Genomic DNA, 26,861 nt, shown 5'->3' with positions numbered 1-26,861 from the left:
GGAACCCAGACTTACCCTACACAGGGCTAGGGATAACCACAGGGGGGGTGTAGAAACCCAGACTTACCCTACACAGGGCTAGGGATAACCACGGGGGGGTGTAGGAACCCAGACTTAGCGACGCAGAAGGCCCTTAGCTCCGCCAGACAAATCCCTCATCTGTCACTGCAGCTGGAGACCAGGAGTCCCAACCTCCTCCTCCAACTTTTCATTTCCAACGTCTTATACTATACGGTTGTACTGTTGGAACCGGGGCCTATAAAAATGTATCTGTTCATTATTTCGCAAAATAGCAAAACCACAATTTCAGAGGTCACGGCGAGGTCAGGCACTCATTATTCATAGTGAGGCTGAGTCTAGTCGCTGCTTGCCGAGGCCACTGTGAGGACCACACGACACGCTGACTTGATAAACACTCTGGAGGATCCTCGTACACGCCGTTTAACCTTGGAGTGTGTACGGCATGTGGAAACTTTGCATTCCGACTGAGCCCGTCCAGGTTTATTTGAAAATGGTTTTTCCACCTGGGTGAAAGCGTCCGGTACATCATTCAGAGAAAGTAGTTATTTATTGGGAATTAAATATCTAATGATGCCCTGAAGCTTCCCTTTCCCCTCCACTCTGCTAAAGCTTGCAGTTATGACAGAAGAGAAAAACATTGGGTAAAAAGAGAACCAGGCGATCCCTCGCTTGCTTGCCTCTGAGAACGCAGATTTCCCAACTAACCATAAACTCCAATATCCCAGTGATGTCAATTCCATTCACTTTCGCCACGGCAGCCACCACCATAGGTTTCAATGGCACAAACGCATATTTTCAGGTAAAAATGAGGGCCGTTGCCAGAGTACATAGATAGAGGGAAGACTTTTATACGAGAGGAAAAGAGGGAGATGGGATAAAGACAGAAGGGAGTCGAGGTGAGGACAGCTTTTCAGCCACACTACGCTCTTCCTCACCCAGAGCCGCCGTAATAGATTTTTACAACCCCAGTCTCTGTGTAGAAACTCTGCAGCTCTGAGAGGGGGGGAGCCAACATGGTGTAAATGAAAAATAAAGCAGTCTAGACAGCTCATCTCTCAGCTGTGCAGAAGATGAGAGCTTCAAGCTTTCAGCTTGCCCCCCTCCCCTCCCACTCCCTCTTCACTCAAACCCCGTCCCCCGCTTCCCACTCCAGGGTTTCGCCTCACAATCCCACCCCTCCATCTCGGAACTTCCCCCTTCGAACTGAAACACATGGCAGCCCCCACTGGCAGTTGGTTTCAATCAGGCCTTCTGGCAACAGGACACACACTGGGCCAACTGGGAGCCGTGCTGAAGACCGGATGAAAAGGAAGTCCTAAAAACTACGGAACGACAGGTGGCTGCTCTGGCAGCCCCACACTCACACACCCCCCCACCTCCGCGCACCTGCAAGGGTCCGACGCGCCACGGCCCAGGTTTAGACTCAGAGCAGCACGCGATTCACCCAGCCACTTCTCAAGACCCCCCCCCCATCCACCCAGACTCTGGATCAACATCCCCGCCTTTGACTTAGAAAAACACAACCCTGCGTCTCCTTAAATAGACTATTAAAAATAGATTTCCTGCTGACAGTGCAGTGACAGGCCAAGATTACACATCATTTACTACCTGTCTGTTCATTTTATCACCATATTGATTTCAGCAGTGTAGTGGAGCTTGAATGCAAATCTTTGTGTCCCTAGGACAGGAACGGTTTGGTAAGTAGTTTATCCTGGGCCAATACAAATGGCAGACCTGGTCCTCTCCTCGGAGACCTCTCACGGCCCTTTGTTTGGCCCGGGGGCAGCACAGCGTTCACTGAACAATATTAGACTGTTTGAGGAGACACCGAATGTATCTTCTAGGTAACCTGCTAAGGTGACTCCATCAATCATGACATTGTTTCAGGGTTCATATCAAAACACGTCAGCACCAACCGTAGGGCTAGCCGCATTCAGATGACCACACTGAGTCTCCCGAGTGGCAAGGTGGTCTAAGGCACTGCATCTCAGTGCTAGAGGCATCACTACAGACCCTGGTTTGATTCCAGGCTGTATCACAACTGGCCGTGATTGGGTATCTCATAGGGTGGCGCACAATTGGCCCAGCGTCGTCCGGGTTAGGGTTTGGCCGGGGTAGGCCGTCAACTGACTTGACTAATAGTGGATGGACATAAATTCCATACTGACTGGGTATGGGCTAACTATTGTAGGAGGTAAAATGAGACCAAGTGGCTGGGAGGAGGTCTAGACTTCAGATCATTTCCAACAAGTCTATGGACGGGAAGCCATTTGAGCCCATGACAAAAATTTGTCAAAAATTAGTTGTACCAAGTGGAAATCTCTCGGTCACATATAGGTATGGAAGATTCTTTACCCAGGTAACAATCCTCCAATGGGTTGGATTGGAAAAACTACTCTACTTCAGTATAGTTGGCTTCATAATATATTAAGATTAACACCCTCAAAAAGAGAGAAATATTGGTTATGACATCCATCTGGATGGCAACAGTATGAGAGAGGTAGTCAGAGGAGTCTATATGGCTCCTTATCAATATCCTACTGTCTAATGCTGTTAAACAGATCTATTAGGTTCAATTTGATAAATCTTTAAGAATGGATTCTAGAACAAAACCACTCTAGCGCCACAGCAGACATTTCATAAAAACCATGGCCGTGTCTGCCGAAGCACAAAATATATTCCTCATTTGTTTCTCTCCCACGAAAATGTCATCCAAATGGCTGAGGGACAAAAAAGCGAAACAAAAGATCCTATACTCTATTTAAATGTCAGGTCTGGTTGTTCCTCTAATAAAATGAGAAGAAAAAACAAGGGAATAATCCACTAAGCGAATAAGCGGTGGGTTTCAGTTGAAATCAGACGCAGATATTGGAAAAGTAGGGTTGATTATGTCTTTGGGTTAAGGCGTAACCAACCAACGGCACTTCCACCATTCCTGTCGGCTACATCGACTTCCATAAAGGAAGTTTTAGTGGCCGCTGAGGGCTGGCAATGGTTATTTCATTTCAGCCGTCGAACGCAAGGCCCCATTCTCCGACCGCTGCTGATGTACCTGGCTGGCGGTGTTTGGCCATAACTCCTTTGCGGCAACATGGACATTACTGCTTGTAAAAATATAAAAATACTTCATATTTGAGGAGGGAGGGAGGTTGGTTGGAGTGAAATTAATTGAATGAACAGGAGTGGGGGTAAAAAAATCATAGTTCAACGCTGTAGACTAGAAGTCTGTACAGGGCATGGGGCTATCCGTTTAACCACGGCATGACCAGACCAGCGTTGAAACAACCTCTCCATACATGCATACATACATAGATGAAACATGTTCTCCAGTCTCACACATGTATGGGCCCTCTGCTTTCCCAATTAAAAAGGCCGCACTCACACCCTGGCTATAGGTGCTGGTCTTCAGGAACATTTAGGACAGATAATAGAAGTAGACTCCCAGTAGATGTACTGGAGGAGGGGCCCGCTCCTAAGGCCCTTTCCTGGGCTAAGGTTGTGTTGAAATAGACCCCCCTAGTCCACGTTCCCTTAATCGATTCAATTTCATGGCTGGAACGCAGCAACACGACCAGAGGAAACCATGGACCGCCCTCCATGACTGCTTTTAACTCAATAATGGGGAAGAAGGACCTGGGAGAAGCTATGGAGGGACTAAGACCAATGCCCATGGCCTCAGTTTAGCCAATACAAACAGCCAGCAAACTCTGCTGAAGCACTGATAGCTAAACATGCCTCTGAGCCTCTCCTGAAATCAGAGTTGATATCCGGTTCTCTTTTTCCTAATCCACACAGGCAGGTTTTTGTTACGTTTTACCACAGCTACTACACCCAGGAGGAACCTGAATACATTTATTTTGACTGCTTTAGGTAACAAGCTGTTCCCAATGAGACTCTGGCTCAATCAGCGCATTGTGGCTGAGCACGGAGGACAGAGGGAGGGAAGAAAAGAGCGAGGGAGTGATAAAGTGAGAGGGAGGAGAGATGGAGACAGAGTGACAGAGAGGGAAAAGCGGAGAGAGACAAAGGAGAGAGTTTGACCTCCTCAGTCAAAGGGACACTGGGTCCAGATCACACCGTGTCCTGTCCTCTCGAGCTGGGCCCAGATGTCAACACTGGAAATAGAACCACTCTCTCCCTGTCTGCTGTCAATCAGAGGTGCTAATAAAAACAGAGAGGAGGACGCTGTGGTCTGGTCTCCCCTCATCCAGTCAGAGAGCCGCCAGTCCCAGTCCGAAAGAAAGTCTGAAAATCCCTGCTTTAAAAGAAATTAACTGCCATCACGAATTGGACTGGGATTGTGGTGGATACCATCTGGAAGGCATTAGAAACCACCACCTGGAGACATCCCAATCACAAAATTAAACTTTGGGATTACTAACATTTTGCGGAAGAAAAAAACCCTGACTTCCAGACATGAGTACCTCTATTTCCAACCCCCTTTTCAAAATCTGGTTTCATCAGATTTTCGAGAGGAGGGTAGAGGAGGACGTGGAGGAGAATACGAGTCTGGTCTCTTAGCTCATGGTTAAACGGGACACCCAACACGTCACAACGTAGAGAGCCTATTTGTTATGGTTGGTAATGAAATGAAAATAAGCCTCCTCCTACAGGCTGCTTGCTACTGAGCACCTGAGAGTTCTGACAGAGGAATAGCCTTCCTGAAACAGATAGGATCACACAATTAAAGCCAGTCCACATCTGAATCATCCTATCGTTGATTAGGCTGAAATAACAGGAGGGGGGTGTCAAGGGCTTTAGGAAAAAAAATTTTTTTAAAGGTAGACCGTCTCAGCACATGCCGGAGATGCCAGAGGAAGATAACTAACATATCCTAGACGTTAGACGTAGGCTGGCGATTCAAGGAACTTCTATCTTGAGGTTGTGAAAAAAGGTTTGATTTAACCAAAACATTTTGAGGAAACTTTTCAACAATGATGAAGTATTATTCTTTTTTTATTCCCAGCACAGCACACATGATGGTGTGCCGTGCATGTTGATACGAATTCACTCTCAGGAAACTCACGTCTTGGCATGGATGTTGCTTCTACACCGAATGGTGCACTCAAAAGCCTGGCTGAACTGTGTTCTGTTCCTGTGGACCTGCTGGTAAGTCAGGCAGCACAGCCTTGCAGGGTAATCTAAGGTTGTCAGGCGGAGAGTTTAAAATGGCTGCCAAGTATGCATCTCCATCTCCCCTGTCCGCTCCGTCAGTAATGCGCACACTAAAATTGATATTATGCCATGTCAAAGAGTTGAGTGCACCAAACACGGAAATGTTGTGATGTAAATGTACCCTTGAGCCGTAGTCTCACAAAAACAGCTTTACAGAGAGAAACCAAAAATAATAATACTGATTTCATCATGTCTACAGTCTACTACTAGCACCACAAGAGCTCAGGTATGCAAGAGGCCCACCATGCTGGAGTTTTCATCATAGGGGAAGCTTGGCAGGGGTACCCAAACTAAGTAGACAGGATCTGGGATGGGGAGTGTAGAGGTGGGGGCCTACATCATGGATGTCCTAAATATCAATGCAGCCTTCAAGAGAGCCGTTAAAGTGTCTTCCTAAGGACCCACATATTTTAGGTTTGTCTGTGGTCCACCAATTTCCCGGGTGAGTGCCTTGTCGTTCGAAAGAGCTCTAACTTCCCGTGCCGAGCTTAAAAAGAACAGCCAACCAACCAGGAGGCTACGCTGTGAGCACAGCCACAAGAACAACCAACCAACCTGGAGGCTACGCTGTGAGCACAGCCACAAGAACAACCAACCAGGTGGCTACGCAGTACGCTTGGGCGGTTATGGGTATTTAGAAAAAGACACAGGATGGTTTTTCAATACCATCAAAACAATACAATTTTTAATCAAATGTCAATATTTGTAGTGAAGACCTGCAGTCAACATATTCAATAGGTTAAGAGATAAAGAAGATGGCGTTCTTCATTTCAACTTTCACAATTTGTCATTATGAAGCTTATTGGTAGTCCCCAGTCACATGGTGTTTGTTTACAAGCAGACAGAGGAGAGACGGGAGCCTTGTGAGTCACTCACTGTCATGCAGCATTCACCAGGTGACCTAGTTACAGTATGGAATTAACAATTACATGTTTGCCTGCTAGATATGTTCTAACTATTAAGGTACCAGTCTAAAATGTGATAAATGCTCTGCAGCTGTGCATTTGGTTCGCTAATTTAGTAGCAAGTTACTTCTTCCAAAATCAACCATTCACTTGGTAACAGTAGAGAATTCCCTCCTGGATCAAGAGCCTTGCTGTTTGATATTTGGTTTGTGTAGTTTAGGTCCGAGACTGTTTAAAATATGTTCGCAATGCGCTCTTTAGCATTTAGTTAGCATTCCTTATTCGGATTTTACATGTACTTATTAGGACTGCTAACCTTCGATTTACTGAGTATTAGTGGAGTTTGAAAACAGCGTCCCTTGTGTTCAGTGCCGGTATTACCGAATATCCCGTTATGGCACAAGGTCGGTATGAAGGTATGACCATCTGGATACCGCACAAGCCTACTACGCAGTGAGCACAGCCACAAGCCTACTACACAGTGAGCACATCCACAAGCCTACTACACAGTGAGCACAGCCACAAGCCTACTATACAGTGAGAACAGTCACAAGCCTACTACACAGTGAGAACAGTCACAAGCCTACTACACAGTGAGAACAGCCACAAGCCTACTACGCAGTGAGCACAGCCACAAGCCTACTACACAGTGAGCACAGCCACATGCACAAGGCAGGGGGCACACATGCACTCACTAACACTCCCAGCCTGTTAAGAGCTTTGGCAGCCCTGCCAACTCTGTTTGCCAATCTCCCAATTGAGAATTTCCCCCTGAGCTCCCTGTCCCTCACTCACTCGCACATGCACACCCTTCCCGGTCTAGTGTGCTACCGAATTGAGTTCTCCTGCATTGTGCACAGGTCCCGTTGAGCAGTAGCTATGCAGAGGCAGGAAGAAGGAGGCGTAGTGGGGATCCAGGGTTCTCTCTCCCTCTCTTCCCCCCCTCCATTCCACAATGTGTCTTCATTCATCTCAAAGAGCACATGGAAAAGCAATTGCGGGAGAAAAAGCCCCTTCCTGCCGGGCGAGGAGGCCTCGGACAGGCCCTGCTGCAGTCTCACATATTCCCCCTTCATTCCGCGAAACAGGAAATAGCCCTTTATTACAAAAGGAAGGAGAAGAAGAATAAACTAGCAACATTTTTGACCGCAGGTTTGTTTGTAGATAACTTGTGCGCCGACAGGCTACCTGCAACAGGACGGCGAGGAGGAATCCCATCTCCTGTTCCCAGGCAGGGGACTAACTTAACGCAGGCCAAATGGACCAGGACCACCGTGGTTCCACTCATGTGGGGCAGCAGCAACACAGTGACCACACCGACCAGGGTCAGGCCGGCCAGTCTAGGGCCAGTCTAGGGTCAGGCCGGCCAGTCTAGGGTCAGTCCGGCCAGTCTAGGGTCAGTCTAGGGTCAGGCCGGCCAGTCTAGGGTCAGTCTAGGGTCAGGCCGGCCAGTCTAGGGTCAGTCTAGGGTCAGTCTAGGGTCAGTCTAGGGTCAGGCCGGCCAGTCTAGGGCCAGTCTAGGGTCAGTCTAGGGTCAGTCTAGGGTCAGTCTAGGGTCAGTCTAGGGCCAGTCTAGGGTCAGGCCGGTCAGTCTAGGGTCAGTCTAGGGCCAGTCTAGGGTCAGGCCGGCCAGTCTAGGGCCAGTCTAGGGTCAGGCCGGCCAGTCTAGGGCCAGTCTAGGGCCAGTCTAGGGTCAGTCTAGGGTCAGGCCGGCCAGTCTAGGGCCAGTCTAGGGCCAGTCTAGGGTCAGTCTAGGGTCAGGCCGGCCAGTCTAGGGTCAGTCTAGGGTCAGTCTAGGGTCAGTCTAGGGTCAGGCCGGCTACTGGAGGAAATGATCAGAATGACAAGATGGAACCAGTGATGTTTTCCATTTCCTCTGTCCTCTCGTCGGACGGTCCGTTAACCCTAAACTCTAACAAGGGTTGAAGACAGTAGAACCTTAAATAAGGGGAACTTAAGTTGAGGGAGGGGAACACATGGAACATCTGTTTTAATGAAATAAGAGACTCATTCCATCTCGCCATAGAGGACTATTCTGACACTGTTAGACTGTGTAGGGGAGGATAATGCCATCAGTGGAAGGATCAGGTTTAGGGTGGGATGAGTTTCTGCCCCTCTGGAACACCTATTCTTGACTCCCTCACCCATTACACTCTCTCCCCCTCCTCTTCACCCCCGACCCCCCCTTCCTCTCCACACACACCGCCCCACCCCCGACCCCTGAGTCATAGTACCACAGACACCTGTGGGCTCCGGCTCGCACACATGATGCCCCCCCACTATGGACAAAGTGACTTGAATCTGAAACACCTCTGTTTAAACAAGCCCCGGGTCTCTTAAAAAGCCCTCAGCTTTCAAAAGCTCTGCTGAAGTCTCTTTAGAAACTAAATCAAGTAAGCAGTTTTGATTCCAGTTGTGTCCTATATTATTTCACAGGGCATTAAACCCACCTCACTCTCTTTTAAAAGCAAAGCCCTTCCCAAGAACAATATGGCCCCTTCACTAGCTACAACACATTCCTCATCCCAGAGCCAAGTGCCAGAAACAGTGTTGGATGGCTGACAGTTTCAAGGTTGTATGGCCTGGCAAATGATCTAAACCACAGGGTTCAACGCTTCTCAACGGACCCTGTAAATTAAATAGCAGAGTACAAAAATAAGGCTTTAATAGGCCAACATGCAAATAAGGAAAAAAATCTCCTTCCTGCAGGTCTCCTGCTTGGTTGCGGTGGCATGAAGCACACGACTACATCATCATGCGCTGCTTCTGAGCTCACTTGAAAAGCAACACCATAAAAAGTAGCGTGTGTCTGTTTAACCCAATAATGAGAAACGAGTGGAAGCCAATCTGTTGAGTCTCTGACTACAGACAGACTGGAGGACATGTTCACCAGACTGCAGGGATCAGAACAGCAGTGTATTAGGAAGCACTACAGCAGGAACACATGAGATGTTGCTATAGTACAAGGTGATGAAACAACAATGCATGGTGGTTAGTGTGTTTCACTACAATCTGCTAAATCTATTCATTCAAATCAATGAAATTGTCCCTTGTTCTTTTCTATTCTGTTTGAGCCTCAGACAGAATGCATCTTATTTAGAAAATGTGTGTGTGTGTGTGGTCTCACTGGTGGACATTCCATGGACCAAATATCCGTACAAACTTTGAGGACAATTTATATGTGATGGTTCTGAAAAAGCACATTACTCCAACGAACTCTGTTCTGGGTAGGTAAAGAACAGCAGTTCATGGCCTTCAGTGTAAATTATCAGCTTATTTGTACACTAAATCCCCAATATGTTAGGCATCTGTTGTAACTTTAATGTGTTACAGAGTTAATGTTTAAGTTTATTCTTTGAGCTGTATCTAAAGATATTTCTTTAGATTTATTTGCATATGTAATTGTATTGGGTTGTGTTGAATTACGCTTTTTGACTGCAAGTCCCAGAATGCCTTGCGAGAGGAATGAGTGATAACGCGCCAATTATGTGCAGGTGCTAGTGATTGTGGCTGACTTTCCAACAGCATCTTACCTGCATTGCTCTGTACCAAAACAATTGTTGTTAAATGTAACGTAAACAAGTATTCTTACTAAAATAAGCTTTCGTATCAAACCCGACGTCTAAAAGCATCCAAATACATCTAGAAATGCTAGTCAAATGACTACTCAAATAAAAAGGAGGCCCAGTGGAAGAAAACAAATTGAGTGACAAATGCAGGGTTTGTCTCAGCAGCATTTTCACGATTGATTTCATGATATCAAGTTGACTGATGTTAAAACAATGACCTTACCTCTTCATCGGAGGTGTCGTGTTCATACTCGTCCCCAAGCCGGGTGGTGATCAGGCCCTTCTCTCCTCCGTCGTCCATGGCGACTCCCTCGCCTTTTTTCATCTTCCTCTTCTGCTTTGGTGTAGTTTTAACGTCTGGCTGCTATGAAAACAAGACACCAAGGATTGACATTTAGAGTTCATAGCAACCGGTTGCTATGCTAACAAGTTCTGGTACATTTTTTAAGCTTAGGGGGGAATTACTTCCCTGCTTGGTGCTGTTAAAGGCATTTTTGTCTAATTATCTAAGCCAATCAACTCGGTCAGACCTGTAAGTAAAATAGAAGCAGTTTTAGGAAATAAAACTTCCTGCAGGCTTGAAGAGACAACTGATTATTTGATGCCCTTAAATGGCTCAATGACAGTTTCCATGTTTTAGGATTCCCATTTATTTACACAGCTTCCTTTGCATGATTCTCTCACACTCACACACGAGGAGCAGTCACCAGAAAGGCACATCCTGTGTGAGTGGAAGGCCAGCGAGGATGAAAGGATCCAAGGACCCACCACTAGACGTGCTTTACTGTGAGCCATCAGTCACACAGACGCAGAGCCGTCAAAGGCTCTCTTAACAGGAATGAAGGGATAGAGGGATGTAAGGGAGGGCGGGATGGATGCATGGAGGAGGGGGAGGGGGTGGAGGGGGGATGGATGCATGGAGGGAGGAAGGGGGAATGAACTGCTTTGAGACAAGGAGATAGAGGTATAGAGGGAGGGAGAGAGAGAAGTTCTTTGAGGTTGCAGTCTCATTTCCCTAGAGGCAGTGACAGGCAGGTGAGTAACCTGCTATGATTTATGCCTCCTATGGGTCCCGGTATCTTTTGGCCTGCAGCTCTAAGTGAAACACTTCCTCCCTGATGCCTAGTTAAATCCCCATCAAGACAGAGCTGCCTGGGCCCAGTTTTAATACTAAATGCATTTTTACACCCAGGGGATTTCAGTCAGACCTGAGTTTCGCTCTGCTATGGCCTCCTCTTGAACTGAACAAACAAGGTAAAGTGGGGTTTGAGTAGGAGGCTGTTTAATAAAGCCAAGAGAGAACCTTGTTTACTTCACAACACAGAAGCCAACGCTTGTAAAATAGCAGACCAGATAGAAGAGTGGGTCTTCCTGGCTACGCTACAAGTCTGATGGAGGATGGCCAAGCTAATCTGTTTACTGTTACAGGGATGAGGAGATTGCGGGGCAGGGGTGGAGGGAGAGAGTGAGACCACGACAGACGACTTGTCCAGATGATGTGCAACAGATCAGCCAAAAGAGAAGGGCTCGCAGAGTGGATCATACAGCTTGAAAACACGCAGTGGGCTGGACTTCCAGCTGAGCTTGGCCCGGAGCCCATATGACCACAACCGCCGACGAGGATAAAATGTCAGAGAGAGGCTGTGGACGGGAAGGCACTGCACAGAGTCAGTCAGGAGAGAGGCTGGGAAGGCACTGCAGAGTCTTGTCAGGAGAGAGAGAGGCTGAGGACGGGAAGGCACTGCACAGAGTCAGTCAGGAGAGAGGACGGGAAGGCACTGCACAGAGTCAGTCAGGAGAGAGTCAGTCAGGAGAGAGGACTGGAAGGCACTGCACAGAGTCAGTCAGGAGAGAGGCTGGGAAGGCACTGCACAGAGTCAGTCAGGAGAGAGGCTGGGAAGGCACTGCACAGAGTCAGTCAGGAGAGAGGCTGGGAAGGCACTGCACAGAGTCAGTCAGGAGAGAGAGGCTGGGAAGGCACTGTATAGAGTCAGTCAGGAGAGAGAGAGGCTGAGGACGGGAAGGCACTGCACAGAGTCAGTCAGGAGAGGGAGAGGCTGGGAAGTTACTGCACAGAGTCAGTCAGGAGAGAGAGAGAGAGAGAGAGGCTGAGGACTGGAAGACACTGCACAGAGTCAGTCAGGAGAGAGAGGGGCTGAGGCTGGGAAGGCACTGTACAGAGTCAGTCGAGAGAGAGAGGGGCTGAGGCTGGGAAGGCACTGTACAGAGTCAGTCGAGAGAGAGAGAGCGAGGGGCTGAGGGCTGGAAGACACTGCACAGAGTCAGTCAGGAGAGAGAGAGGCTGAGGACTGTAAGACACTGCACAGAGTCAGTCAGGAGAGAGAGAGAGAGGCTGAGGACTGGAAGGCACTGCACAGACTCAGTCAGGAGAGAGAGGCTGGGAAGGCACTGTATAGAGTCAGTCAGGAGAGAGAGAGGCTGAGGACTAGAAGACACTGCACAGAGTCAGTCAGGAGAGAGAGAGAGAGGCTGAGGACTAGAAGGCACTGCACAGAGTCATTTAGGAGAAGCCATTTGCTAAGGCCATTATTTTTCCCCATAATTAATGCTCTTAGTAGGGACATTCAAATGAACGTCTTGATACTCAAAATATATTGGCGTATAGAGCCAAATATACATCCATTACCAGGGTTATAGCTGGTAATGTACAAAATCTGTGAAATTAATCATTTCTGGCTTGAACCGCCTGCAGGCCTTTTGGTTCCGAGCACATTCACACACGCGGGCCGCACACACCCACGTGTAAGCCAACACACAGTGGTTCAAACACACACACTCTCCACACATTGGCCAACAACTTGTTTTTAATGCTCCAAAGCGGACGCAAGCAGGCCCCAGGTTCCCCAATACCATGCTGCATCCTTTGAGTTACAGGGTGAAGCCTGAATGGATCCATCAGAAGGACTTCACGTTGCATTCACACTTCCACTTAATTGGGAGCAAAACCCAAACGATAAGCCTTAGGCTCCCGGTCCCTGGTTTGGCCTGCTACAGCACCTCCATCTAGAGAGAGGGGTCATCCTGGGGTGAACTCTGCTACACAACCCTCACACAGGGCCCAGGGAAAAGTTTAAAAACTTAGCGGGGTGGGAGTTGTATTAGCGGGGGTGGGAGTTGTATTAGCGGGGGTGGGAGTTAAGTGTTTTAAGGGACTAAAATCAAGTAAACAAAGGGGATGCACTTTGTCTTGTTGTCTGGGATACCATTCCCCCATGTCCACCATCATTTTGACCCCTGTCCTCACATCCCTCCACCTCTCCAAAACTTTAACGGCTGGTGGATGGAGGAGACATGTGTAACCCACGGTGGAAGTGGCCCAGACACGTCTGAAGACCAGAGCTCCTGCGTGGGTGCATTAGGAGCAAAGCCTTCCTGGTTACTGTAAGATGAGCCCCCCCCAGTCAAAGTCTACCCTTTCCTCCCCCACTCTAATCGGCATCTCCCACCCACTCACACGCCGAGAGAGCGGATCGGCTGGCCGGCCAACGGCAGAGCTGGCTGGCCCGATCGAAGTGAGCTGGCCGCAGCCGGCCGTTGCACCAGGGGACTCTCCCAGGGACCATAAAGCCTCCAGCAGCCACATTAACTTCTGCCTGGTGTGTTGAAGGCCCAGATTCTTTATTCACAAGAACAGGGAGGAGAAAAGAGAAAAAACAATGAGTCTGGATGGATTAGAAAGCTGCAGTGGCGAACAGATGTGCCTCCCGCTACCAGACAACAGCACATGATGATTTCAAGGTTTCAAATTCGCAAAATTGCCTCTGCAATAACATAATACAATTCTTTTTTTGCTTAAACTTTGTCCTTTGTTTGCATCTCTTGGCATTGCCAAACTTACTTGAAGGACTGCACACTTAAAAACAGCCAAGACCAGTGTTTGATTTGAGTGATGCGTGTGGTGCTAAAATCCACATGGCAGTAATGAAATAAAAAAGACAACAGTAAACATGTTGTCCCTGATGAATGATGCAAGGCCCCTCGTACCAATCATTGTTATTTTGTAAAATGGTGGCTCTCTTTTGCAAGATGTACCATTCACCCAAGTTGTCAAAATTGAGCCAGTGGTGTCAGATATCGCCGCGGGTTAGACTCATATCTCTGAGCATGTGTGCAAAATTTCAGCACTGAGGCAAACGGAGCAAGATATATAAACATCCACCCATTATAGCGCCACCATGTGGTTGATATGAATGCTCTGGCATATGTTAAGTCTCGACAGCGTTTGCAACAAAATTGTTCAAATACGAATATCTTCGTGTGATTGATTTGCCAGACCACACCTACGTGAATACTTATTGATCAACAGTAGCCATGTTGTTTTAGGTACGAGTCTGACAACTTTGAACCAAAATTCCACATCAAGTTTGGTGCAGATCGGTCAGTCGGTGCCAGTAGAGCAGCGTTGTGTTTCTCACAAACTTCTAAAATGGTGGAAAATCCATCATAGCAGACTTTGAGTCCCGGAGGCAAATTTGTTCCTTGTGAGGAGGGGGACCTATGTCCCGAATTTCATGACTTAGGTCAAATGGGGTGAGGGACATGACCTTTCAAAGTTTGAAAATACAAACTCTTGTTATAGCGCCACCAGCTCGCCAATCAGTGTAATTGATCTCTATGGAAAGATGCATCATTCACCCAAGTTGGCAAAACCAGGCCAGTGCTGTCGGAGACTGAAGAATGAACGGAGACGGATCCAGTCCCCTCCCGGATTTCATTGCGGGGGGACAATAAACGTAACTTTGTGACCCGTCTCAATTCTACAATGAAGAGACAATGAAGGTGTTGGAGGGGATAAGCTGCCGTAATACAATGAAAGTGTTGGGAGGATAAGCTGCCGTAATACAATGAAGGTGTTGGAGGGAATAAGCTGACGTAATACAATGAAGGTGTTGGGGAGGATAAGCTGCCGTAATACAATGAAGGTGTTGGGGAGGATAAGCTGCCGTAATACAATGAAGGTGTTGGGGAGGATAAGCTGCCGTAATACAATGAAGGTGTTGGGGAGGATAAGCTGCCGTAATACAATGAAGGTGTTGGGGAGGATAAGCTGCCGTAATACAATGAAGGTGTTGGGGAGGATAAGCTGCCGTAATACAATGAAGGTGTTGGGGAGGATAAGCTGCCGTAATACAATGAAGGTGTTGGGGAGGATAAGCTGCCGTAATACAATGAAGGTGTTGGGGAGGATAAGCTGCCGTAATACAATGAAGGTGTTGGGGAGGATAAGCTGCCGTAATACAATGAAAGTGTTGGGAGGATAAGCTGCCGTAATACAATGAAGGTGTTGGGGAGGATAAGCTGCCGTAATACAATGAAGGTGTTGGGGAGGATAAGCTGCCGTAATACAATGAAGGTGTTGGGGAGGATAAACTGCCGTAATACAATGAAGGTGTTGGAGAGGATAAGCTGCCGTAATACAATGAAGGTGTTGGGGAGGATAAGCTGCCGTAATACAATGAAGGTGTTGGGGAGGATAAGCTGCCGTAATACAATGAAGGTGTTGGGGAGGATAAGCTGCCGTAATACAATGAAGGTGTTGGAGAGGATAAGCTGACGTAATACAATGAAGGTGTTGGAGAGGATAAGCTGACGTAATACAATGAAGGTGTTGGGGAGGATAAGCTGCCGTAATACAATGAAGGTGTTGGGGAGGATAAGCTGCCGTAATACAATGAAGGTGTTGGAGAGGATAAGCTGCCGTAATACAATGAAGGTGTTGGAGGGAATAAGCTGACGTAATACAATGAAGGTGTTGGAGAGGATAAGCTGACGTAATACAATGAAGGTGTTGGGGAGGATAAGCTGCCGTAATACAATGAAAGTGTTGGGAGGATAAGCTGCCGTAATACAATGAAGGTGTTGGGGAGGATAAGCTGCCGTAATACAATGAAGGTGTTGGAGGGAATAAGCTGACGTAATACAATGGTGTTGGGGAGGATAAGCCGCCGTAATACAATGAAGGTGTTGGAGAGGATAAGCTGCCGTAATACAATGAAGGTGTTGGAGGGAATAAGCTGACGTAATACAATGAAGGTGTTGGAGAGGATAAGCTGACGTAATACAATGAAGGTGTTGGGGAGGATAAGCTGCCGTAATACAATGAAGGTGTTGGGGAGGATAAGCTGCCGTAATACAATGAAAGTGTTGGGAGGATAAGCTGCCGTAATACAATGAAGGTGTTGGGGAGGATAAACTGCCGTAATACAATGAAGGTGTTGGAGAGGATAAGCTGCCGTAATACAATGAAGGTGTTGGGGAGGATAAGCTGCCGTAATACAATGAAGGTGTTGGGGAGGATAAGCTGCCGTAATACAATGAAGGTGTTGGGGAGGATAAGCTGCCGTAATACAATGAAGGTGTTGGAGAGGATAAGCTGACGTAATACAATGAAGGTGTTGGAGAGGATAAGCTGACGTAATACAATGAAGGTGTTGGGGAGGATAAGCTGCCGTAATACAATGAAGGTGTTGGGGAGGATAAGCTGCCGTAATACAATGAAGGTGTTGGAGAGGATAAGCTGCCGTAATACAATGAAGGTGTTGGAGGGAATAAGCTGACGTAATACAATGAAGGTGTTGGAGAGGATAAGCTGACGTAATACAATGAAGGTGTTGGGGAGGATAAGCTGCCGTAATACAATGAAAGTGTTGGGAGGATAAGCTGCCGTAATACAATGAAGGTGTTGGGGAGGATAAGCTGCCGTAATACAATGAAGGTGTTGGAGGGAATAAGCTGACGTAATACAATGGTGTTGGGGAGGATAAGCCGCCGTAATACAATGAAGGTGTTGGAGAGGATAAGCTGCCGTAATACAATGAAGGTGTTGGAGGGAATAAGCTGACGTAATACAATGAAGGTGTTGGAGAGGATAAGCTGACGTAATACAATGAAGGTGTTGGGGAGGATAAGCTGCCGTAATACAATGAAGGTGTTGGAGAGGATAAGCTGACGTAATACAATGTCATTCCCAGCCGTTTGCATGACAGTTGGAGATTTTTGAACTCACCACCAGACAGAACAATGAGCTTAACATTGGCTGATAAATATAGCAACTATCCCAGGAAGTACCAGACACCTGCCACCTACCTATTAATCCTATCCATTTCCCCTCTCATAGTTGGAGTGGCTACATCTCAATTTGCAAACCACTTCTGACAGAGGACTTTCTGCATTTGAAGATGGGAGTCAGAAGGAGGGTTGATGGTACTATGGCAGGCTTTACTGTAGACTGGCAAGAGAATAGAGACCAATAGACACTTGCCTGTTCCTGATTCCAAAGAATGTAATAAAGATAACTTCCACTACGGGGTAGTAAAGAGTAATATCTATTAAATCCACACAAACAGATCTTTCATCCAGCGCATAACAGGATGATGAATATTATTATCTAGACTAATCTAGAGTTGTAGACAAATGTGTGAGTTGATGATCATGAAAAGCTTTGAAAAAAATAATTTGAATTTATTGCAAGAGCACAAGTTCTTTATTAAGACAAGAAAATGGCTTCTACTTCAAATAACCAAAGTAAAATACATTAATCACATTTTGGTAAAATAAAGTTGATTACATTTTTTTAACAGGAATGTATAAATTCTGAAGATCCTCACCTCTCTCTCTCTTTTTGCCCCACTGTATGTATGTATGTATGTATGTATGTATGTATGTATGTATGTATGTATGTATGTATGTGTGTGTGTGTGTGTGTGGCAAAAAGAGAGAGAGAGGCCTGTAATTTCCATCATAGGTACACTTCAACTATGACAGACAAAATAAGAAAAAAAAAAATCCAGAAAATTACATTGTAGGATTTTTAATGAATTTATTTGCTAAGTATGGTGGAAAATAAGTATTTGGTCAATAAGAAAAGTTTCTCAATACTTTGTTACATACCCTTTGTTGGCAATGACAGAGGTCAAATGTTTTCTGTAAGTCTTCACAAGGTTTTCACACACTGTTGCTGGTATTTTGGCCCATTCCTCCATGCAGACCTTCCCTAGAGCAGTGATGTTTTGGGGCTGTTGCTGGGCAACACGGATTTTCAACTCCCTCCAAAGATTTTCTATGGGGTTCAGATCTGGAGACTGGCTAGGCCACTCCAGGACCTTGAAATGCTTCTTACGAAGTCACTCCGTTGCCCAGGCGGTGTGTTTGGGATCATTGTCATGCTGAAAGACCCAGCCACGTTTCATCTTCAATGCCCTTGCTGATGGAAGGAGGTTTTCACTCAAAATCTCACAAACATGGCCCCATTCATTCTTTCCTTTACACGGATCAGTCATCCTGGTCCCTTTGCAGAAAAACAGCCCCAAAGCATGATGTTTCCACCCGCATGCTTCACAGTAGGATGCAACTCAGCATTCTTTGTCCTCCAAACACGACGAGTTGAGTTTTTACCAAAAAGTTATATTTTGGTTTCATCTGACCATATGACATTCTCCCAATCTTCTTTTGGATCATCCAAATGCTCTCTAGCAAACTTCAGACGGGCCTGGACATGTACTGGCTTAAGCAGGGGGACACGTCTGGCACTGCAGGATTTGAGTCCCTGGCGGCGTAGTGTGTTACTGATGGTAGGCTTTGTTACTTTGGTCCCAGCTCTCTGCAGGTCATTCACTAGGTCCCCCCGTGTGGTTCTGGGATTTTTGCACACCATTCTTGTGATCATTTTGACCCCACGGGGTGAGATCTTGCGTTGAGCCCCAGATTGAGGGATATTATCAGTGGTCTTGTATGTCTTCCATTTCCTAATAATTGCTCCCACAGTTGATTTCTTCAAACCAAGCTGCTTACCTATTGCAGATTCAGTCTTCCCAGCCTGGTGCAGGTCTACAATTTTGTTTCTGGTGTCCTTTGACAGCTCTTTGGTCTTGGCCATAGTGGAGTTTGGAATGTGACTGTTTGAGGTTGTGGACAGGTGTCTTTTATACTGAACAAGTTCAAACAGGTGCCATTAATACAGGTAACGAGTGGAGGACAGAGGAGCCTCTTAGAGAAGAAGTTACAAGTCTGTGAGAGCCAGAAATCTTGCTTGTTTGTAGTTGACCAAATACTTATTTTCCACCATAATTTGCAAAAAAAGTCATTAAAAAAATTCATTAAAAAATACTACAATGTGATTTTCTTTCTCTCATTTTGTCTGTCATAGTTGAAGTGTACCTGATTAAAATTACAGGCCTCTCATCTTTTTAAGTGGGAGAACTTGCACAATTGGTGGCTGACTAAATACTGTTTTGCCCCACGGTAGATCTGTACACATACACATTACATGACCAAAAGTATGTGGACACCTGCTTGCGCAGCAACTCACTGCCTTCCTGAAGACAAACAATGTATACGAAATGCTTCAGTCTGGTTTTAGACCCCATCATAGCACTGAGACTGCACTTGTGAAGGTGGTAAATGACCTTTTAATGGCATCGGACCGAGGCTCTGCATCTGTCCTCGTGCTCCTAGACCTTAGTGCTGCTTTTGATACCATTGATCACCACATTCTTTTGGAGAGATTGGAAACCCAAATTGGTCTACACGGACAAGTTCTGGCCTGGTTTAGATCTTATCTGTCGGAAAGATATGTTTGTCTCTGTGAATGGTTTGTCCTCTGACAAATCAACTGTAAATTTCGGTGTTCCTCAAGGTTCCGTTTTAGGACCACTATTGTTTTCACTATATATTTTACCTCTTGGTGATGTCATTCGGAAACATAATGTTAACTTTCACTACTATGAGGATGACACACAGCTGTACATTTCAATGAAACATGGTGAAGCCCCAAAATTGCCCTCGCTAGAAGCCTGTGTTTCAGACATAAGGAAGTGGATGGCTGCAAACTTTCTACTTTTAAACTCGGACAAAACAGAGATGCTTGTTGTAGGTCCCAAGAAACAAAGAGATCTTCTGTTGAATCTGACAATTAATCTTAATGGTTGTACAGTCGTCTCAAATAAAACTGAAGGACCTCGGCGTTACTCTGGACCCTGATCTCTCTTTTGACGAACATATCACGACTGTTTCAAGGACAGCTTTTTTCCATCTACGTAACATTGCAAATATCAGAAACTTTCTGTCCAAAAACGATGCAGAAAAATTAATCCATGCTTTTGTTACTTCTAGGTTAGACTACTGCAATGCTCTACTTTCCGGCTACCCGGATAAAGCACTAAATAAACTTTAGTTAGTGCTAAATACGGCTGCTAGAATCCTGACTAGAACCAAACAATTTGATCATATTGCTCCAGTGCTAGCCTCCCTACACTGGCTTCCTGTCAAGGCAAGGGCTGATTTTAAGGTTTACTGCTAACCTACAAAGCATTACATTACCTATCGTTCTGATTTGGTCCTGCCATACATGCCTACACGTACGCTACGGTCACAAGATGCAGGCCTCCTAATTGTCCCTAGAATTACTAAGCAAACAGCTGGAGGCAGGGCTTTCTCCTATAGAGCTCCATTTTTATGGAATGGTCTGCCTACCCATGTGAGAGACGCAAACTCGGTCACAACCTTTAAGTCTTTACTGAAGACTCATCTCTTCAGTGGGTCATATGATTGAGTGTAGTCTGGCCCAGGAGTGTGAAGTTGAACGGAAAGACTCTGGAGCAACGAACCGTCCTTGCTGTCTCTGCCTGGCCGGTTCCCCCCTCTCCACTGGGATTCTCTGCCTCTAACCCTATTACAGGGGCTGAGTCACTGGCTTACTGGTGCTCTTCCATGCCGTCCCTAGGAGGGGTGCGTCACTTGAGTGGGTTGAGTCACTGACGTGATCTTCCTGTCTGGGTTGTGCCCCCCCCTTGGGTTGTACCACGGCAGAGATCTATGTGGGCTATACTCGGCCTTGTCTCAGGATGGTAAGTTGGTGGTTGAAGATATCCCTCTAGTGGTGTGCTTTGGCAAAGTGGGTGGGGTTATATCCTTCTTGTTTGGCCCTGTCCGGGGGTATCATCGGATGGGGCCACAGTGTCTCCTGACCCCTCCTGTCTCAGCCTCCAGTATTTATGCTGCAGTAGTTTGTGTGTCGAGTTTGTTATATCTTGAGTACGTCTCCTGTCTTATCCGGTGTCCTGGGTGAATTTAAGTATGCTCTCTCCCTCTCTCTCTGAGGAGGACCTGAGCCCTAGGACCATGCCTCAGGACTACCTGGCATGATGACTCCTTGCTGTCCCCAGTCCACCTGGCCGTGCTGCTGCTCCAGTTTCAACTGTTCTGCCTGCGGCTATGGAACCCTGACCTGTTCACCGGACGTGCTACCTGTCCCAGACCTGCTGTTTTCAACTCTCTAGAGAGAGCAGGAGTGGTATAGATACTTTTAATGATCGGCTATGAAGAGCCAACTGACATTTACTCCTGATGTGCTGACCTGTTGCATCCTCGACAACTACTGTGATTATTATTATTATTTGACCATGCTGGTCATTTATGAACATTTGAACATCTTGGTTCATGTTCTGTTATAAACTCCACCCGGTACAGCCAGATGAGGACTGGCCACCCCTCATAGCCTGGTTCCTCTCTAGGTTTCTTCCTAGGTTTTGACCTTTCTAGGGAGTTTTTCCTAGCCACCGTGCTTCTACACCTGCATTGCTTGCTTTTTGGGGTTTTAGGCTGGGTTTCTGTACAGCACTTTGAGATATCAGCTGATGTACGAAGGGCTATATAAATACATTTGATTTGATTTAAAGGGATATCAACCAGATTCCATTTCCTATGGCTTCCCCATGGTGTGAACAGTCTTTAGACATAGTTTCAAGCTTTTATTTTGAAAAATGAGCAAGAAAGATCACATTGCGTCATTGTATGGCTGGGTGCCAGCAGCGTTTTGTATGCACTATTAAAGAAGCCAAGTTCCCGGTTGATATATTATCGATTATATATTGTAAAAACAACCTGAGGATTGATTATAAAAAAAACATTTGAAATGTTTCTACGAACATTACGGATACTATTTGGAATTTGTCTGCGATGTCGTGACTGTGGATTTCTGAACATAACGCGCCAACCAAATGGATATAAAAATAATCTTTATGGAACAAAAGGAACATGTATTGTGTAACTGGGAGTCTTGTGAGTGCAAACAGCTGAAGATCAAAGGTAAGCGATTTAATTTATTGCTTTTCTGACTTTCGTGACCAATCTACTTGGCTGCTAGCTGTTTGTAATATTTTGTCTACTGAGAGAGATGTCCTTACATAAACGCTTGGTATGCTTTCGCCGAAAAGCTTTTTTGAAATCTGACATTAACAACAAGCTAAGCTGTGTTTTGCTATATTGCACTTGTGATTTCATGAAAATTACATATTTTTTGTAATTTAATTTGGCGCTCTGCAATTCAGCGGTGGTTGACGAAAATGATCCCGCTAACGGGATGGGTGCATCAAGAAGTTAAGCTTTTCAGATAATGGTACAGATGTATAGTTCTCTGTGGTGATATTTCACTTTTGCGCCAAGGAGCCACAAGCCCTTGAAAACTTACTTAGAGCAAATGTGTGTCTTTCCATGTGGTTTGCCGAGGTATGCCTCTACTTTGAGGGTAGCTCAGGCCTGGGGAAGCTGATCTCCGTCGCAGTTCCACCAGATCTTTATCACATTTGTCAGGCTTCAATTGGATGCTTTGTCGGAAACTATATCAACCTCCGAAAATAAAGAGCTGCTTATCCACACAGATCTGTGCAAGGAATAAGATATATTTGGTAGCTGGGCTACAAACATGCTCTAGATATCCATGAAAGGGGCAAGCTTGTCTGCTGCAATTTGTTCATGCCTCGTTGCTCTGTCGTCAAACCTCATGTATTTCATAATGTGTTGGAATCTTTCCAGGACATAGTTGCAGTAAACACTGGTCTGCCGTCAGCTTCTGACCAGAGGGAAGTTTGAGTCTCATTTACGAACAATCCTGCTATAATCAAAAGACTAATAGGCTGTCATTGTAAATAACAATGTTCTTAACGGACTTGCCTAGTTAAATAAAATGTAGATGTCGATTTTTTTCTCAGGGATGGCACTTATTCAGTTCATGTATTCTTTATTTAGCTTCCGTTTGTTTCAAGCGCAATCGTGTCAATCATCTCTAAGGTCAGAAACAAATTCTTCAACTGCTTTGTAATATCTGGTTGATGTAGACAGTCCTCTGCTGCTGCACACCTTTGTCCTCCACACTGTGCCATTTCTGTCCAGATATGGTGTTTCATCACCATGCTTCTCAGCTGCAAGCCTTTATTGCTCCGATGGCCTTTGACCCCAGTCCTCCACTCTTCTCGCCCCCATTCAGAGAGAGCCTGCAAGGGTGCAACGTCAGTGTCACTATACTCAGAAGTCTCTGAAATATGATCGAAACCACTCCCTGAATTGTCCTGCGTGTTCCTGCCGACATTTTTAACTGAAAATAAAAAAACATTGGTGTCACCCAAATTTACCTCGAAGAGTGGAACTCAAGACGAAGGTAAATGTTTTAGCTTTAAGACAGATTGCCCCCATCCATCTAGCATAATGTGTTATAAATAACACTTTAAAAATATCTATTAACAAATATAAGGTCATTTAGATTTTCCATATCGTTATACCTGGCAAATAAAAATTCTCAGGGATGTCAGTAGAGCATATGACGAGCTCTACTTCTGCAGCAGATCGTCTGTCAGCTCAAAATGAAGTGACACGTCCCCCCCCCTGAGGGTACATGTCACTGGATATTATGTTTCTGTAGTAACCCAAGGGTGGTTGACTGTGGGTCAAAATGTTCTGAATGTATTTCTAGCATTGATATGATATCCACACACATTTATCAGACAAAGATATGTATGCCTGGGTGGAAAATGTCACACGAAATGGCTACCATTCCTTGATAACTCAAGTATTAGGGTGGAGAACATCTCAATTTTACAGTACATTTCCTGCAATCCTACACATCTTGCCATGGGGTGGAGAGAAATCTTTCTGGTTTTCAAGCTATTTTCCTGCAATTCTATAACTTCTGCCATGTTAATATGATATCTGAGTGAGAGTGACTAACAAAATCAAATGGGGGGCCCCCTGGAAGTCAGGGCCCCTGGACATGGACCAGGTCAGTATTAGATAGTTTAGACAACTGGCAAGTTTAGATAGCTGGCAAGCCTAACTTACCAATCTAAAATGTTTGGCTGATATGGCTAATTGAGTGACTATCAACGACTGACAGAAGAAAAACTGCTGATAAAGAACCACATTACTATATTGCACCTTGTGTATTCTACTGTTTTAACTCTCAACAGTGAGTTAAGACCCCGACGGATTTCCAAGAAAACAATATTACAATTTTACTCTGACATGTCCACGACCCATACTTTACGAAAAGCTGATATAAGGAAGTAGCATACTGTAGTGCTTCTTCCTTACATTGGAGAAATCAAAACACTCCGAAATCCACCATTTCGGCCAGAATGTCCATTGTGCACTGAGCACGCGGAGAGAAAACAAATTTGCAAACCAGCAGTCTGATATTACCCAGCTTGTAATCACACAACTCACTTCACCCATCCACCAACACTGCAATTAATGAATAGCCATTTACTGCTGTAATAAAGAATGTATACACTGAACAAAAATAAAAACACAACATAGAACAATTTCAAAGATTTTACCAGGTTAGTTCATGTAAGGAAATCAGTCGATTTAAATAAATTCCTTAGCCCCTAATCTATGGATTTCATTACTGGGAATACAGATATGCATTGGTTGGTCAGAGATACCTTAAATAAATAAAAAGGTAGGGTCAAATATAAGAAAACCAGTCAGTATCTGGTGTGACCACCATTTGCCTCATGCAGCACGACATCTCCTTCACAGAGTTGACCAAGATGTTGATTGTTGTCTGTGGAATGGTGTCCCACTGCTCCTCAATGGCTGTGCGAAACTGCTGGATATTGGCGGGAACTGGAACATGCTGTCGTACACGTCGATCCAGAGCATACCAAACATGCCTAGTCAGAATGCAGGCCATGGAAGAAGTGGGACATTTTCAGCTTCTAGGAATTGTGTACAGATTCTTGCAACACGGGGCCGTGCATTATCATGCTGAAACATGTGTTGGTGGCGGATAAATGGCACAATAATGGGCCTCAGGATCTCATCACGGTATTTCTGTGCATTCAAATATCCATTGATAAAAATGCAACTGTGTTTGTTGTCCGTAGTTTATGCCTGCCCATACAATAACCCCACCATGGCGCACTGTTCACAACGTCGACCTCAGCAAACCACTCGCTCACCCACCATACACACACTGTCTGCCATCTGCCCGGTACAGTTGAAACCAGCCCACTACTCCAGCGTGCCAGCGGCCATCGACGGTGAGCATTTGCCCACTGAAGTCGGTTACAACCCTGGTGAGGACGACAAGCACGCAGATGAGCTTCCCTGAGATGGTTTCTGACAGTTTGTGCAGAAACTCTTCGGTTGTACAAACCCACAGTTTGATCAGCTGTCCGGGTGGCTGGTCTCAGACAATCCCGCAGGTGAAGAAGACTGATTTGGAGGTCCTGGGCTGGCGTGATTACACATGGTCTGTGGATATACTGCCAAATTCTCTAAAACGACATTGGAGGTGGCTTATGGTAGAGAAATTAACATTAAATTCACAAGCAAAAGCCCTGGTGGACATTCCTGCAGTCAGCATGCCAAATGCACATTCCCTCAAAACTTGAGACACCTGCGGCATTGTTGTGTGACAAAACAGCACATTTTAGAGTGGCCTTTTGACCTGTGTAATGATCACACTGTTTAATCAGCTTCTTGATATGCCACACCAGTCAGGTGGATGGATTATCTTGGCAACGGAGAAATGCTCACTGAGATGTAGACAAATTTGAGCACAATATTTAAGAGAAGCTTTTTATGCATATGTAAAATTTCTGGGATCTTTTATTTCAGCTCATGAAACATGGGACCAACACTTGTTGCGTTTATATTTTTGTTCAGTGTAGATGTATTTTGCAAGCACACAAATATGTCACCTTGTTGAGTCCTGAGCAGCCAAGGTACAAAAAGTAAAGTCACAAAATTAAATAGATTCCTGCACACTGTTGAATGCTATCACAGTTTATTGAGTGCAAGGTCTGATAAAGTCAAGACCTTTAGGTCAAAACGTTTGCACTCAATCAAACTGCCTTTAACTAGCCTCATGTTTTTCCTGGCGAGGTCACGTGGGCAGGAAAAACTCTGGACCCTACTATATTGCTTCTGTAAAAGAAATAAGACTCCCATATTCACCGTAGGTGTATTCTTATCTGTTGCAGGCGGTTCAGTAGCTGTTTCAACACCTCTACTCTTCGTCAGAATCTCATCAAGAATTACAGCATCATCATCATCTTCTTCATCATCCCCTTCTTCAGCATCCTCTTCTTCATCGTGGCTGTCACTCCCAGAGTCTTCCAGTCCAGAGAACACACTCTCCTCGCTATCTGAGAGGTCTGCATCGTCCTCCTCCCCAGCCTTCTTCTCAGTGACATCTTTGTCAAATATGGGAAGCTGAAATATGAGAGAAAAACAAACACATACAGATTTGATGGGCGAAACATTAATGAGTAAGCACTTTAACGGACACAAAATTAATATAGAATCTTCGAACGTTAGCTAGTTACCTGACCGAAGTGATACATTGGCAATAGCACAGGGATGCTTGCTAGCTGATCAAGGTGAGACAGACAATTAGCTAGTTACTATTTATACAAAAACATCCGTACTTATTTTATTACCAAATACATCAGGGGGCTGTGATTAACACATAAAAGTTAGTTAGAAAAACAACGGCAGTGTTTTAGTCTGCACATACATATTTTCTTGCATAGCCAACGTGTTAGCCTAGCTAGCTGGTTAGCTCCGAATGACATGTTTTAGCTAACGTTACCCTTTTACCGCATATACATTTCAAAATACTTTCGTACCTGGTCATCGTCCTCTTCAACAACTCTTTTCTTCGCACTCTTTTCCTTAGCTTTACTCATGGTGCCGTTTTTCTGTGATTCAAGATTCACCGTACGCATGCTTCTTTAACGTCAACAGCCGAACATGTGGGACTCCGGTAAGAGGTCAAAGTTGAAAGTTGAACGTCTGTTTTAAAACTGCGGTTTCCTAGAACGATTATAAAAATATAGATTATATGATTTTTTTTGTACATAACAACATAATTTGATACCTAAAGTGATTC

At 45.4% G+C, this 26,861-nt stretch overlaps 1 protein-coding gene across 4 annotated transcripts in view; it reads right to left on the bottom strand.

The window, feature by feature from the left end:
* The window catches only part of LOC139373806 (ribosome biogenesis protein bop1-like), an 88,696-nt gene extending 61,916 nt beyond the window's left edge, over positions 1-26,780 (bottom strand). Inside the window, exons 1-4 of one of the 4 annotated variants that reach the window (XM_071114820.1) lie at positions 26,599-26,753; positions 26,296-26,340; positions 25,925-26,182; positions 9,894-10,031 (exon numbers count right to left, since the gene is read on the bottom strand). In XM_071114820.1, coding sequence (XP_070970921.1) covers positions 9,894-10,031; positions 25,925-26,182; positions 26,296-26,340; positions 26,599-26,697 — 540 coding nt within the window. In that variant the 5' untranslated portion in view covers positions 26,698-26,753. Of the gene's footprint in view, positions 1-9,893; positions 10,035-25,924; positions 26,183-26,295; positions 26,341-26,598 lie in introns of all 4 variants that reach the window. The other 3 variants (XM_071114819.1, XM_071114821.1, XM_071114822.1) reach the window with 3 other exon arrangements.
* Positions 26,781-26,861: the final 81 nt, after the last annotated feature.

This window comes from Oncorhynchus clarkii, chromosome 18, assembly GCF_045791955.1.
Source record: "Oncorhynchus clarkii lewisi isolate Uvic-CL-2024 chromosome 18, UVic_Ocla_1.0, whole genome shotgun sequence".
Lineage (NCBI taxonomy): Eukaryota > Metazoa > Chordata > Actinopteri > Salmoniformes > Salmonidae > Oncorhynchus > Oncorhynchus clarkii.
Note: the sequence above shows the minus strand (reverse complement) of the source record. Positions and strands in the feature narration are given on the sequence as shown.